Source organism: Hyposmocoma kahamanoa, unplaced genomic scaffold (genome assembly GCF_003589595.1).
Source record: "Hyposmocoma kahamanoa isolate Upper Pololo Valley unplaced genomic scaffold, ASM358959v1 63, whole genome shotgun sequence".
In the NCBI taxonomy this organism is placed as follows: Eukaryota; Metazoa; Arthropoda; class Insecta; order Lepidoptera; family Cosmopterigidae; genus Hyposmocoma; species Hyposmocoma kahamanoa.
The window spans coordinates 8,361,214-8,375,366 of record NW_020653851.1 but is presented as its reverse complement, the minus strand read 5'-3'; the positions used below and the strand labels follow the sequence as shown (position 1 = coordinate 8,375,366).

Here is a 14,153-nt window from a genome sequence, read left to right as displayed (position 1 = left end):
TTTCCCGGTATACTTTGCACGGTATCATTCATGTTTAAAGAGAATTTTATATTTTTTTATTCAAGTTTTATTTATTATGAACGTTTACAGAGTTTTTAATTCAATTTCATTTAGACGTACGCTTGAAAGTTGTTTACTTTGTAACTCCACTTAAATACATGTCCATCAATGAGTTGAGCAAAATTACAAGTCAAGATGTAGGTACAATTATATGTGATACGAATTGCTGTCCAAATTATTTTCACGCAATTTGAAATATGACTTTACATGGCAGATTCATAGCTCAAAAGTTTTGACGTTCGTTAATGAAAAAGGGGACAAAATTTCATACACCGTTTGAATAGAAACAGGAAACAGCGTCACTTTAAAATATAGGAGAGCTATTAAAACATTTACTGCGATGAGGTCAATTGAAAACTCGCACAAAGTAAATCCCATCTCCGTTCAATATGCGACTAAATTGCTTTTAGCAGGGGAAACGCAAGCAAATATGATTTGGCGTCGAGCTCTATCAAAGCCTAATTGCTGTCGATAAGTTATATTGTACGTACGATCTGTTACCAAATTAAGCTTTATATACAATCAGTTTTTTTATTAATATTAGGTCTTGTCGACCAACGGTTTGCACTGTGAGCGCTGGATGAGGAAGCCCCGGGTTCGATTCACGGTAGGACCAATTTGGGAAATGAATTTTCTAAGCTGGTTCTAATCTAAGTATTCTGGGTAGTACAGGGAATTCCCTTGTTTGAGACCAAATAATTGTTTGTCTGGCACATTATTATTGTTTTTTAATACTTGAAGCACTTATATACATTTCAGCACTTATCATCGTCATCCACAGACCAATTCCCTGGGTATAAACCATAGATTCCCAAACTTTTCGGCTAACCGCCCTCTTAGGCAAGATAGAAAAAATTAAACGCCCATAACCTTAAAAAATAATTGAAAACACCATTGACCTACCAAAAAAACACATATTTCTTATATAACTTAACACAAAAAAATCACAAGGAAAAAACTGTAAGTTCATATAGATAATTCAAGTTTTTTAGAAATGCGATAGCACCCCCTGGACATCATCAACGTCGCCCAATTGCTTCCGACCTTAGGATTCTTCAGCGCCCACATGGGGGTGCTGGTAGGGACGACTTTGGGAAACTATGGTATAGACCTAACGTAGTTTATGCTATCAATCCAAATCCATGCTCATTTATCTGCCTTAAAAAGGCAAATTATAATAATGAAAATAAAACCAATTTTCGCGAAGCAGCCTACGTTCAACTCACACCCGCATAATCAACCTATTGTTTAGATTCACTGCATGTAAATAGAGTAAAATAAATTTTAATCCGAGGGCTCATTTGGGATCCAGGCATTGCTCTTAATACGGCGAGTGAACGGTAAACTCCACTCTGAACTTAATATATGGCGACAAGCACTCAGCTTGATTACGAATAAAGGAACCTGTTAGATGTTTTATTTTGAAATAACGTTTATGTATTCGTTTATATAGGCGTAAATAACTATATACGTCTATGTAAACAGCAACTGCTGTGTGTGTTTCAATTTTGTAATTTTATTATCTGTGTCGTGTGTGTCTGTGTATTATACTATATTAATTTTCATAGTTTTATTGGTTGACCATACACACTTTCTCTGCATATTTCATCCTCTATAAGATTTATTTTTGTGATAAAAAGTGGCCTATGTCCTTTTCCTAGGTCCCATCTGCTTCTATACCAGTATCAGCAGAGCTCCTTGTGAACTGCCTCCGTGGCCGAACGGTTACTATGCCGGACTGCCACGCAGAGGTCCCAGGTTCGATTCCCGGGCCGGGAGAAATAGTTGTATGGCCTACAATTATTTCTCTCGTGAGTTTGGGTGTAATTTGTGGTTGTCTATGTGTGTGTCCATGGCACCCGCGACACAGGGTTTCCCTAGTGCGGGGCTATGTTGAGTGGTGCGTTATTATTATTATTATTATTAAAAAAAAAAGAGTTCGTCTAAGGAAGTACTGCCACTTTACCTATTTCTGCCGCCAAGCAGTAATGTGAGCATTACCATTACATTACGTTCCGGTTTTGAAGGGTAAGGGTGCTGGTGAAATTACAGGCACATGGGACTTATCAACTTATGCGTCAGGGTTACGGGCGCAGTGGAGGTGCCCTTTTTTCTTCTTTTTGTGATCTTTGCGACTTAAAGCTCTGAATGGAACTGCAACTGTTATAGATAGGCGTGTCCCTTACCACCAGGCGCACAACTTGTTCGTCCCGTCTCTTGGCCTTATAAAATAAAACAAAATTCATCAAATTTCGTCGCATTTATAACATTAGATTGGATAACTTATCCGTATGTTTCGTTGTGTCATTGTACAGATAGGCAACCTAGGCAACCTACTTAGGTTGCCTATTTGGACAGAACGATATACAACGATAAATAGATAACTGTTCTATTATCAAACACCTCTACCATGATATTGTTAGGTTAGCTTAGAGGTACAATTAAATTACAATTAAAACTGTCACTTCCTTAACACCTTGTACGTAACTTACATATTAGTTTTATATATATACACATACATACATATATACGTAGGAAAATGTATTATAGAACAAGCCTATTGATATTTCATGTTACGCGTAGCCGCTACGCCAGACACGTAACCGTAATTGCCACCACAGTTATTAAATTTGAGTGCCACGCAGACAATTTCACTTTCCAATTTACAAGCCACCTTTGTTTTACCCTCTGATTTTCCGCCTTTCAATTAACCAGTAATCATACACACACGAACCCTTTCGCTGAACATCGGTAATGAGTTTTTACCCTTCGCTAAATAGTGGACATCAGTTTCTGATAGACCGTGGCCGTTTTGTTTTTACCTCCACCAGACAGATTGGCTGGTCTGGGCGTTCACTCAATTAGGCGGCTAAATTAGACGCCTAGGCAGTCGACGTGTAGCGTAGCCTAAGGCCTATAAATAGATCAAAAGAATGCGAACGTTGCCTTTCATTAGCCCTTTAACTGGTGCGATAAAGGTCGACAAAAGAGCACAATTTGCGTAGTTTCATGGAAAATCCAGGATATACATATAACAACACGAAGGCAAATATACCACAGATACTTTTAAAGGGAATTATTTTTATTACATGTAAAGATATGTAATATGACAAAACGGTTTCTGAGGGAGGAGTAGAGGTACAAATAAAGACTGTTTAATCTTGTAATAGTATCGATACAGGAGAAAGCCGTACGAGCAAGTAAAGAAGACCTAATTAGTGTGAATGGCGATCTCTGCAAGTGATATCTGAGACAGAACGGTTGTACGGGTAACGTACAAGATTTTTTTTTAATTAACAGCGGTTTCGACTCTTCGGTAATTCAACCATAGACGTGAACATCTTTTTAATTGGTGTAGATGTTATTAATACTGGGCCGACCTAAAAATAGTTTTGAAATTTTCGGAGATTATAAAAAAACATCACAGTGAAATAATATTATTTAATGAGAACGTTGAAACATATTTTAAAAAATGCCGTAAACAGTTACGAATATCCTGACGAAAAATTTATACAACTTTTAATTAAGTAGAATATAGTTGAAAATAACTCAGTCTTGCCGCAGTTCAAATTGACTGTCTAATTTTATAAAACTTATCCAATTAATTAATGTATTTTAAAGTGCAATAGCGTTCACATTAAACATTGAATTTTGTCACACATTTGTTATAAAAAATTTATAATTTTCTTTAAAAAGTATTCTATGTACAAATCGAATGACTACCAAAATTTCTGAAAGCACATTTCCTAGGCTTCAATTGAAGGTAAGCTACATAACAACTGTACAGAACACAACGAGCTTATTTACGTCGTAACGATGTTGTTGGAATAATACATTAATACCCGTTGTTCATGGAATAAATAACACTCGAGCTTATATTATATCCTATGTGATACCGATAATAAAAACAATTTAATACAGGATTGGTATAATAAACACGTATATCAAAACTGGAAGGGATTTTATAACATGACTCACGAGTAGTTTAGTACGTATCTTTGGCAAAAATACATTTTGTTACGAACACTGAATTATATTACGTATGTAAGTTTGCTTACTTTGTTTACTAGAGTACGAATTATTACATAACAATCAAATGGGCTTATATTAAGATATCCGGAAAATATTTACAAATTCATGCTTATCACGAAAAAATTATTCATTTTCATTCTAGCGTTATTTAATTTTGCTTATGAAAAAGACTCGATACCGATGTTGAACGGTATACCAAACTTAATAAATATACAATTGCGTTTATTTTCACCTATATTATTTACAAAATATGAAGTTATTTACAATAAAAGTTTAGAGTTCCGTGCTCATCTCTGTAGCAGGTTTAGTAGTGGTTACGTTGGGAGCGGAGTCCCCGCCGTCTGCGTTCTGTGAGGCCTCACCAACGACGCTTAGTTGCTCTGCATTCTGCGTTCATTACATAAAGTTTACTCGAAAACAAATTTTTACAATGAGAGAAAAATATGTTTTATTTTGAAAGAGCATTAAATATAAATAAAACGCAGTTATAGAATACTTTAGTCACAAAACAAGGTGCGAAAAAAATCTATAAAATGAAACACAAAATGAATTTTCAAAATCACATTACACCGATTAGTTAAGTTGTTAGACTAATCAACCATTATAACTACCACAACTAACCAACACCAGCATGCATAACAGAACAAACAAAACACAAAGTGCCTCCAAGAGCATCCGAGAGGAGACGAACAAACCAGGGTTGCGTGCAGTTACTCATTCCGCTACATGTTGCGACACAAAGGGTGGGTCCTCGATGCGGGCGGTGCTTACTTACTGCGTGCTTTCTATGAGAGGTTTTAGGATAATGTCGAGTGTGTTGTCATGTCGCGCGTGCGCGAGCCGCGAATGCGTGCGCGCAACGTTGGCGTTGTAGTCGCGTGACTCTCGTGACGGTCGCGCGTACCGCCGTGCCAGTGAACCGCTCTCGCCGGCCAATATGTTGTTGTTGCTAGCATGTCTCTGTGTATCCCAATATCATACACGCTAGTCAAACTACCGGTGCACACCAAATAACTTTATATAAACAATGTAAATACTTCAGATAGCTTTATGTATATGGAATAGGTGATTTCAAAGACCCCGAAGAGGCAGACAATGTGCTAGAGTGGCATTGAATCTTCAAGTGTAATTACATGTCACGTAATGGAAGATTTACGCCTCCGTAGCACTTTGTAACGTTGTAAAGCCCCCGAAGCAGAGGTAGAAGATTGTTCTAGTTCTAAGAAGTTCGTCAGTAAATTAGACTATTAACATTTAAACTGTAATTATAGATACGAATACATAATTTATTTTGGCATGTTTGCCGTTGATGAGCACCTAAAAACTCTTTTATGTCCAGATCAGGTCATATAACTTGCAATATCATTTATGTCGTTCATATACCTAACATGAGAAATATAATACAGCAGCCTGTACACGGTTAGCTTTTCAGCGACCCAAAACAGGAGCTGCGGATTACTCCAACGGCCCTCGTAAGCTCATTTAATCCGAAAAAGCATTTTTCTCTTTGAAGGTGTCCCTCTCGCGAACCGGTATTACACTGTTAACAATAATAAAGACCGTCATATTAAATATAAAGGCCGATGTAAATGTTTAATCACGACTCACGACGAGGTCGATTATCCTTTTTATTTCGCAGAGGGGCAATAATTTTCAGGTTAGTTTTCCTCTATCTAATTTCGGTGACAATTTTTATTATTTATTTGAGTATTCAAGTATATTACGTTGAAATATTAAATAATATTTCAGGATAATATTCTAGAACATTGCTGTAAAAATATATAATAGAGTACCAGAACAATTAAGAGACACTGTTAAAATTGTAGATTTTAATAATAATGTTAAAGAGCCGCTAATTAAGAAAGCACACTTCACAGTTACGAATATTTATGCGATAGACTTTAAACACACAATGTAAACGATACAAAGAATTTTTAAATGAAGGTCATAAATATAAAATATTATACATGTCAATAAATAAATAAATGTAATTGAATAGAATGCAAAAATAATGTTATTGGATAAGATTTTAATATAAAATGTAATAGACACTTATTATAATAATTACGTCATAACTAGAAGGTAATATAGAAGCTTGTCAAAGCCACAAGCTTTCTTAATAAATAGTATAAAGTACAAAATGTGCATGTAGTAATTACTTTACTATTACATATAAAAGAAAAATTATTATCATGTCCTACTGGGCCTATAAATGTAATAAGCCACATTCCTTAATTTCAAAATATTGTAAAGAGTAAATCCTCCTCTCTCTAAATATAATTTGCAGTGCCCTACAGGGTCCATAAGGCGCTGTTAAGTTAGCTTTAAGCCATTTCCATCCTATGAAACATTATGGAACATGTAATAAAGAATTTTAATTGAAACATTTGTAGGAAATGAAACTATTTAGCGGGATTTAAATCACGTAGGGTAAAACCGGGTAAGATGCACTTTTTGAAAGGGCCTCCTAATCTAAAAATCATTAGTTTACCATGAATAATTCCTATGGATATAACTATTTTAACCTTTTAGATTACATTAAGACTTGATTTTATTGATCTAACATTTACTGATTTTGAAGAACTTGACTATTTGCACACCTATTTTTTTGAGGATAGATGCATAACTATATGGATAGACGCCACACGACGAAAACACTAAGAAGGATAGATACCCTTTACAAAAAAATTTGTAAAATTCATAGTAAAATATTTTATTTGCAATCTTTAATATATTGTATATACATATTACATCTTTAATAAGAAATATATATTTATTTTTTATTTATAAAGGTACAACAATAGCATAAATATAGTTTTGTTGCAAAAAGGTTTATGGTAAGTGGAATTATTCTTATACATATGCCTATTACTGGTACACACAACTTTATAGAAATGAATTAGTACACAACTAAGTGTGTATACGTGTTTATTGAAAAGGGAAAATATTATTATAATATATATAATTATAAACAAAACAAGAGATCGTTCCTTTTTTAAACAAAAAAAAATAAATATTAAAAACTTAAAATACTTACAGATTTAACGGATATAGGATTACAAATTATGAAGTGGCTTCAACGTATATATACGTATTAAAACTTACTACCAACTTCACTTCTTATTTTTATAGCTATCAAAATATTCTATACAAAAATGTTCGCTGTTTGAACTGTGAATATTTTGTCTTTTTAGTAATTTTACTTACTTTGAAACTATTATCATATTCTTGCTTTTTCAGTAAAATATTTTTTTTTTTTTCTAACTTTCTTGTCTTCTCCTATGTCCCTAAGGGCACCTACACTGCAAAAAATCGAGGTGACTATCCTGTTCGATATGGATAAATGCCCTTTTATTATTAAACTAAGCTATATGTTGTGGATTTAATGAACCAGTGTATAGTTATAATAAAAATAAAACGGGATTTATTATAACTTACAAAGTTATGTGACAGTAAATACTTGCGTCTGAAAATTTTGAACCGTTTGTCGTGTTCGTCGCGGACATAAACGCACGCACAAGGTAAACGCGTCTATTCCACACGAAGCCCTGCGGAACTTTAATGAGTGGTGTCTATACTCCTTATTTAAACTAATTGTTCTTTGTTGCGATTTGGGGAAGTTAGGTTTTTTGAAAACGAGGCACCCATTCTGCTGCGGCATCTATCCCGGTTTTACCCTATATTTATTTTTTCACATGTCAAGTCAGTCAACCGTGACCATGTGAACTGTAAAGGGCATGAAACGTTGCTTTGTTTGAAGAAAACAAACATACGCGATTTAAATCCGGAAAAATAGTTTCATTTCCTATATGTAACAATCGCGGAAACCTAAGAACTCTATATTGAAACATTTAAATAATAAAAATTGCCACCGAAATTAGATAGAGACAAGTAAGTTGAAAATTACAGAGAGGGGACGAGGGCCGCGGGAGCGCGCAAGTATGTTAGGAAGCAAAGCGCCCACTCACGAAGAGCGAAAAAGATGAGTCGGCGGGGTGCGGATAGTGGCGGGGCGCGAGGTCGCGCGGGCGGCGCGCGGCGGCGCTGTCGCTGGCCACCGACAGCAGCGAGCGCTGCGAGCCCGAGGCGGGCGCGCGCGCGCGGCACGGCCCGGCGGGCGGCCGCCGCACCACCACGTGCGTCTCCGCGCGCGGCAGCGCACCGCCGCCGCTACACCACCCGCCGCCTCCGCCGCCCCACTGCCTACTCACTGGCCCGCCCGCTGACGATCCGCCGGCGCCGCACTTCGCGCTGTCGCTCGACCTGTATCCAAGTTACAATAACCTACTAAGATCCGGATAATCTCAATACAGAGTACTAAAAAAAATTGACCTCAAAAGTTCGTGGAGTTACATCTATTTGCCAAGTTTCGTTGAGATCGTTTACCGAAAAGTGCGCGAACCTGATTCATCCCCTAGTTTGCCGACCTTAGAGGTGGAATATTTTCTTCAAATTTTTTTTTATAATAAATAAGTGCGTCCATCTTACCTGAATGAAAGCGAAGATAAGATAGACGATGTACCATGTACACTTAAATAGTGCCTATTCAAATTGGGACCAATGCTGAGGTACATACACACTTTCCAACAAAAATATAATCATAAAAATCGTGTGAACCGATTTTTATGATTGATGAGTGATCGCGTAACACACAAAAAAATACAGTCGAATTGAGAACCTCCTCCTTTTTGAAGTCGGTTAAAAACTAGAGTAATCTGGTCTAAGACTATGCACTCAATAATTATTTTATTTAGTAGTCTACGAATCTAACTTTTACATAGTGACATGCAAAGTAATTATAATTAATAATGTGGTTGTAATTAATAACATAGTGCAAAATGGGATTTGCGTACTTTTACACTGTACTAATGGGTAAGAGTACATACTCGTATATGCATCGGCAAGAGTACGCAACCCCTTTTTTGATAGGATTTCGATTATCGGTCGCACAAATCGTACGCAAATTTCTCGTATTCAGTTCAAGCTTCATGGCACCACAAATGGTATTGAGAGCATTCAGACCAATCTTCACGTATGTACAAATAAAAATATAGGCTCTTTGTAAATCTATTGGCACGCTGGGGTAAATCGTTCTGGTGATGACATTTTTTGTCTCGTTATTGGTCTTATTTTTTGTAATAATTAACTAATATAAAAAATAGTGAAATATTACGTGCGAACTCTTGCAGCACATCTAGTTACGTACTCTTACACACTTCACCCATTCCAGAATAAAATTACTATGACCTTATAAGATTAGCAGAGTGTGATTGGACGAACAAACCCCAAGCCCACATCCCACCAATGTTTCGAGGAAAAATATATACGGCCCTTTACGCTGCAGAAACTTTGCAGGAAAAAAATACCTCTCAGAAGAATACGCGTAGTCCTGGTCAGCGCCAAGTCCGGAGTCTGTGTGTTCGTGCGAAACGCGAGCGCTGCCCGATATAAGTTCTCCGCTAGAACTATTACTGTTGCTATTCGTGACGGGGCTGTACGGATTGTTGTTGTTCGACACCGGAGTCACATTGCCTTTGTACCCACGATTCGTCAAGAAGTCATCTCCTGGTTGCCCGATAGTCTCATCCAAACTGGGATATACACGTCTGCAGAAAAATACAATCTTCAGCTTTGAAGCTATACTTCGTTTCAATCCATTTTGAACAAACAAGTCACTGACCTGACTATGACGGTTTAGTGATGGCCAGTTGTAATGCCAACTACAAATCGATTAATTAATTGAATGAATCGATTTGTTCAACGGAGTCATACTAGCGGTTTTCCTTACATAACCTATATAAGCATATTTAAAATTTCAATTTAAATCCTCCTTCAAATCCTTACACTTAGATACTCGTTCGATTGCGATTGAAATGTTCAATTTAATAATCGATTACTAAACTTTAATTGATTGAACCGAATGTTTTTTTTCGAACAGCACTATGCAACAATAGGCAAGTCATAGAAGTACCTACAGAGGAATAATAACCTCACTTTTGGACTACCATTTTTCAAATACGATTTTACGATGCTATTCAAATAAATATTGCTGGAAAAAGTAATGATATATCAAGTCGAAATCTTCGAAATATACGTGAAAGTGTTACTGATTCGATTTATTCAATGATTGCTTTAGAATTTTAACCAAACAGGTTTTTTTTGTTCAAAATGGATTGGAACAGACTATACAGCGTACCTTAACTGTATATAAGTACTTCTAAAAACAAATAAATTACCTTCCATGTTTCTCCATGCTGGTCCTATGTGTGCTTATAGTACTTGAACCTGACCTAAGAGATCCTTGGTGGTGATTGTCGTGGACATTTTTGCTAAGTGACGAAGAACTCTTGTCTCGTCTGGCCAATGAGCCATGTTCAGTTCTAAAATTGAAAACGTGATTAGTTTGCTGCATCTGCACAACTACAACATTCATTTGGAATGGGATATTATAACATACTGTTTATGCTTTGATGAGGTTCTAAGCTTCGTTTGTCGAGCATGGCTGGTCTGAACAACTGTGTATGGGATTTCTTTCAACTGTTCCTCAGTCATACCAGTAGTATCAACCAATGAGAACTCTAAATGTTGTTTTAATTCAGCCGGGAGCCATTTCTTATCATTCGGAGAACCGGACCGAGACCTGATAAATAACCTTTGTTAGTTTATGTGAAAGGTGTTGTTTATAAACGGAATTGCAAGCAGCGAATGTTTACCGATGCTTTTTATGTCTACGATGCCTGTGCGACGATCGATGCGTTCCGGTGTCAGGCTCCATTTGTGAGCGTCGAACGCTTGCAACCTATAATACATTGTGCAACGTGAGATTGAAAACATTGTTTCACGTAAAAGCTAAACAAGACGCCTGAGAGAACTTACTTGAACGCCGCCGCCCGAGTTTGTTTGCCTTAGTACTTCTTTCCACTGGGACTCTGACTCTACTAGTTCGTATTCTCTGCAAAACATGAAATGAGTAATTTTCAAGTTAGTTTTCTCTACCTAATTTCGGTGACAATTTTTATTATTTAATCATTTGAGTATATTATAGTGAAATATTAAAATATTTCAGAATACTACACTTGAATATTAAGTACCTAATACTTCATGATAATATTTAAATAATAAAAATTGCCACCGAAATTAAGTAGAGAAAACTAATCTGAAAATTTCTCAAATTAATTACCTCCATGGCCGAACGCTTACTATTCTGGGCTGCCACGCAGAGGTCCCGGGTTCTATCCCCGCACCGGGAGAAATATTTATATGGCTTACATTTATTTCTCTCGTGAGTTTGGATGAAATTTGTGGTGTTCTATGTGCATGTCCATGGTACCCGCGACACAGGGTTACCCTAGCTCAGGGCAATGAGTAAGCGCGTTATTTATTTAAATAACGAAGGGTACGGTCATTATATGGAAATTTCGAAAGACAAGTGTAGGTTTTTTGTGTAGTCTATCCTATACTCTAAACCTAAGAAGCTCGGAGTACACTAACTTGGTATCAGGGAGTGTATCGTCCCTTTCAGAGCCAGATTCGTGCTTGTGCCGTGAACGATGTCGTCGATGGCGTCTGCCGGAGCGACCCGAGCCGCGCGACATCTCGCTCTCCGCGTCGGACTGCTGCCGCCGGGACCGATGCTTGTGTCTGAACGAAAAAGAAAAAATATTGCTCGTCTTGTCCTAACGCCTAATTACGTTGTTATAAACACCCTACTAACGTATTGAATAAGAGAGAATTTTTAATTACGAAGCTTAGACAATGCTATATAAATAAATGTTTAAGAAAGTTTCTTCGCAGATAATAAAGTTCGATCTATATATAGTTGAATGCGCATAGATCAGTTAGTATATGTAGCACATGAAATCAAATACTGTCATAACAAAAAATGGTGGAATTGAAAAAACTCGATTTGAAAGTTTAAAAATTACTGAATGAGACTAATAAATTTATATTCTCGTCGTCGTTATAAAAGGATAGCTAAATATTATGTATAAATAATCTCATTATTTGCAATAAGATTCATTCAGCATTTTTTTTAATTTTCACCATTTTTGAGTTACATCAGTATTTGGTTTCATGTGCGAATTGTGATGGCATTGAAACATGTTTTAAAATGATGATGATGAAAATTAATATTTATTTGCCGAGTGTTGCCTAAAATAGATAGATTATTTTAAGATTTCCAAGAAATTGGTAGCTCAGTGAAATCAGCTTCGTATTTAATAACAATTTCACCAGAACTCATTAGGAATGGCGGTAAACACATCAATTTATTCACCAGTAGGAAACGCGACACATGAGGAAATAAATAGGACCACTCACTTGCGGTTAGATCGTGAATCGTTAGAGCTCTGTGAATCAACGGAGGCGGATCGGTCGCGGTGGCGCGGCGCAGGCGGCGGCCGCGTCGCAGTCGGAGACGCAGAATAGAGTCCGCGTCGCGTCGGCGCCGACCGCGTCGACCGCGGCGAACCGCCCGGCGCTGTCGACGGCTCGCATTCTGCCACTTCACCACTTATTCTAGACACAAAAGATAATATACTTAAACGTTATAATAAGTACTTTATAACGATATCAGGAAGTAACTGTCCTGCTGTTGTACCACCGATCACATTGTAGTTTTTAGTACCAGTAGCTTCTTGTGAAAGAGTTCGTCCAGGGAAGTACTGCCACCTTATCTATTTCTGGCGCCAAACAGTATTGTCAGCATTGCTGTGTTCCGGTTTTGAAGTGTACGGGTGCTGATAAAATTACAGGCACATGGGACTTATTAACTTATATCTCAAGTTGACAAGCGTAGTGGCAGTGCTCCTTAGATCTTTGCGATTTAAAGCTCTGAGTGGCACTGCAACTGTTATGGTCAGGCGTGTAGCTTACCATCAGGTGCACGACTTGTTCGTCCTGTCCCTTGATATTATAAAAAAAAAAAATTAATTCGGTATATCCTAACAGAGTGTTTAAATTTAACTATCTACAACATGTGATTAAGCCTGATCGCTGAGACGATGATGATATGAAGAGGGAGCGGAGAGTTTTCTCAGTAAGGGCTGATAGTTGATTCACAGGTTTGCTCTATACTCTACTACAGCCAAGATAACACTTTTCAAGGCTTACTGTTCTTCTTTTACGCGGGTAGCCTGTGAACCGACATACACAAAAGTCGTACATTGCTGTCTGCACCTACTAAAATAATGCTTTTAGGATGCTGGTGCGTCTGCAATGTTTGCGTAAGCGCGGACAGACTCCTTTTCTGCCATACTACGGAAGACTCACTTTTAAACAAACTTCGTAACAGTAGCAACAGTATCCTGAAAATGATTGCTGAGAAACTAGAGGGGCCTTTCATAAGGCTCCTCATAGATTTTACGCGATCTTTGTTTAAAATAATTTAGTAACATAGTTTATAAGTTTATAAATATGGATTTACATTTTCCTAAAATAAATAAATAATTATATTATTATTGTATATTTTATTGAGAGACACAATACTCACGAGTTAGGCCGATGAACCGAGGTAGGTTGTTTCATTTCTGGTTGACAGTCTCTTATTCTCAAGTCTTCTAATTTTGGCACTGTGGAAATTACAATCATGAGAAAGGAATGGATACCTTAATTACCATGCCATAAAGTTCAGTCATTTGATGTAGTTTACCATCATGTAAAGACGTGTGGGAAGCATGGGAAGGCCGTGAGATGCGTCGTGATGGTGTTCTCGTAAACGCAGGAGGCGGTCGTGGTCTTGTTCCTCGCCCACTGTTACAATTGTACCATATGTTTATTAACTATATTCAAACATAGTTAAATAAGTATTGTAAGAAAGGCAATAATACCTATTCCTCAGTCTTGTTCCTAATGAGAAGATATCAGCAGACGCCGGTGAAATTTGTTGCAGTCGGAAGAAAGTGTGATGGTCGGAACAACAACGCCATAAGTGGCGACATGCTGCCCTCGTGGGAGACTCGAAACCATAAGTCGACGTCTCATTCTGTGAATAAACGCGACACTAGAACATTTTTTAATCTGAAACGTATATTCATCCAAAATTATTCGTTATGGAGAAGGTC

General features: G+C 37.2%; 1 protein-coding gene across 4 annotated transcripts in view; it reads right to left on the bottom strand.

The window, feature by feature from the left end:
* Positions 1-3,663: 3,663 nt before the first annotated feature.
* LOC113230302 (band 4.1-like protein 4) overlaps positions 3,664-14,153 on the bottom strand; it is a 51,674-nt gene continuing 41,184 nt past the window's right edge. The window contains exons 9-21 of one of the 4 annotated variants that reach the window (XM_026464173.1): positions 13,920-14,074; positions 13,742-13,842; positions 13,583-13,661; positions 12,412-12,609; positions 11,584-11,733; positions 10,969-11,044; positions 10,806-10,891; positions 10,550-10,732; positions 10,329-10,472; positions 9,459-9,698; positions 8,061-8,355; positions 4,868-5,052; positions 4,343-4,479 (exon numbers count right to left, since the gene is read on the bottom strand). In XM_026464173.1, coding sequence (XP_026319958.1) covers positions 4,464-4,479; positions 4,868-5,052; positions 8,061-8,355; positions 9,459-9,698; positions 10,329-10,472; positions 10,550-10,732; positions 10,806-10,891; positions 10,969-11,044; positions 11,584-11,733; positions 12,412-12,609; positions 13,583-13,661; positions 13,742-13,842; positions 13,920-14,074 — 1,908 coding nt within the window. In that variant the 3' untranslated portion in view covers positions 4,343-4,463. Of the gene's footprint in view, positions 4,480-4,867; positions 5,053-8,060; positions 8,356-9,458; positions 9,699-10,328; positions 10,473-10,549; positions 10,733-10,805; positions 10,892-10,968; positions 11,045-11,583; positions 11,734-12,411; positions 12,610-13,582; positions 13,662-13,741; positions 13,843-13,919; positions 14,075-14,153 lie in introns of all 4 variants that reach the window. The other 3 variants (XM_026464174.1, XM_026464176.1, XM_026464175.1) reach the window with 3 other exon arrangements.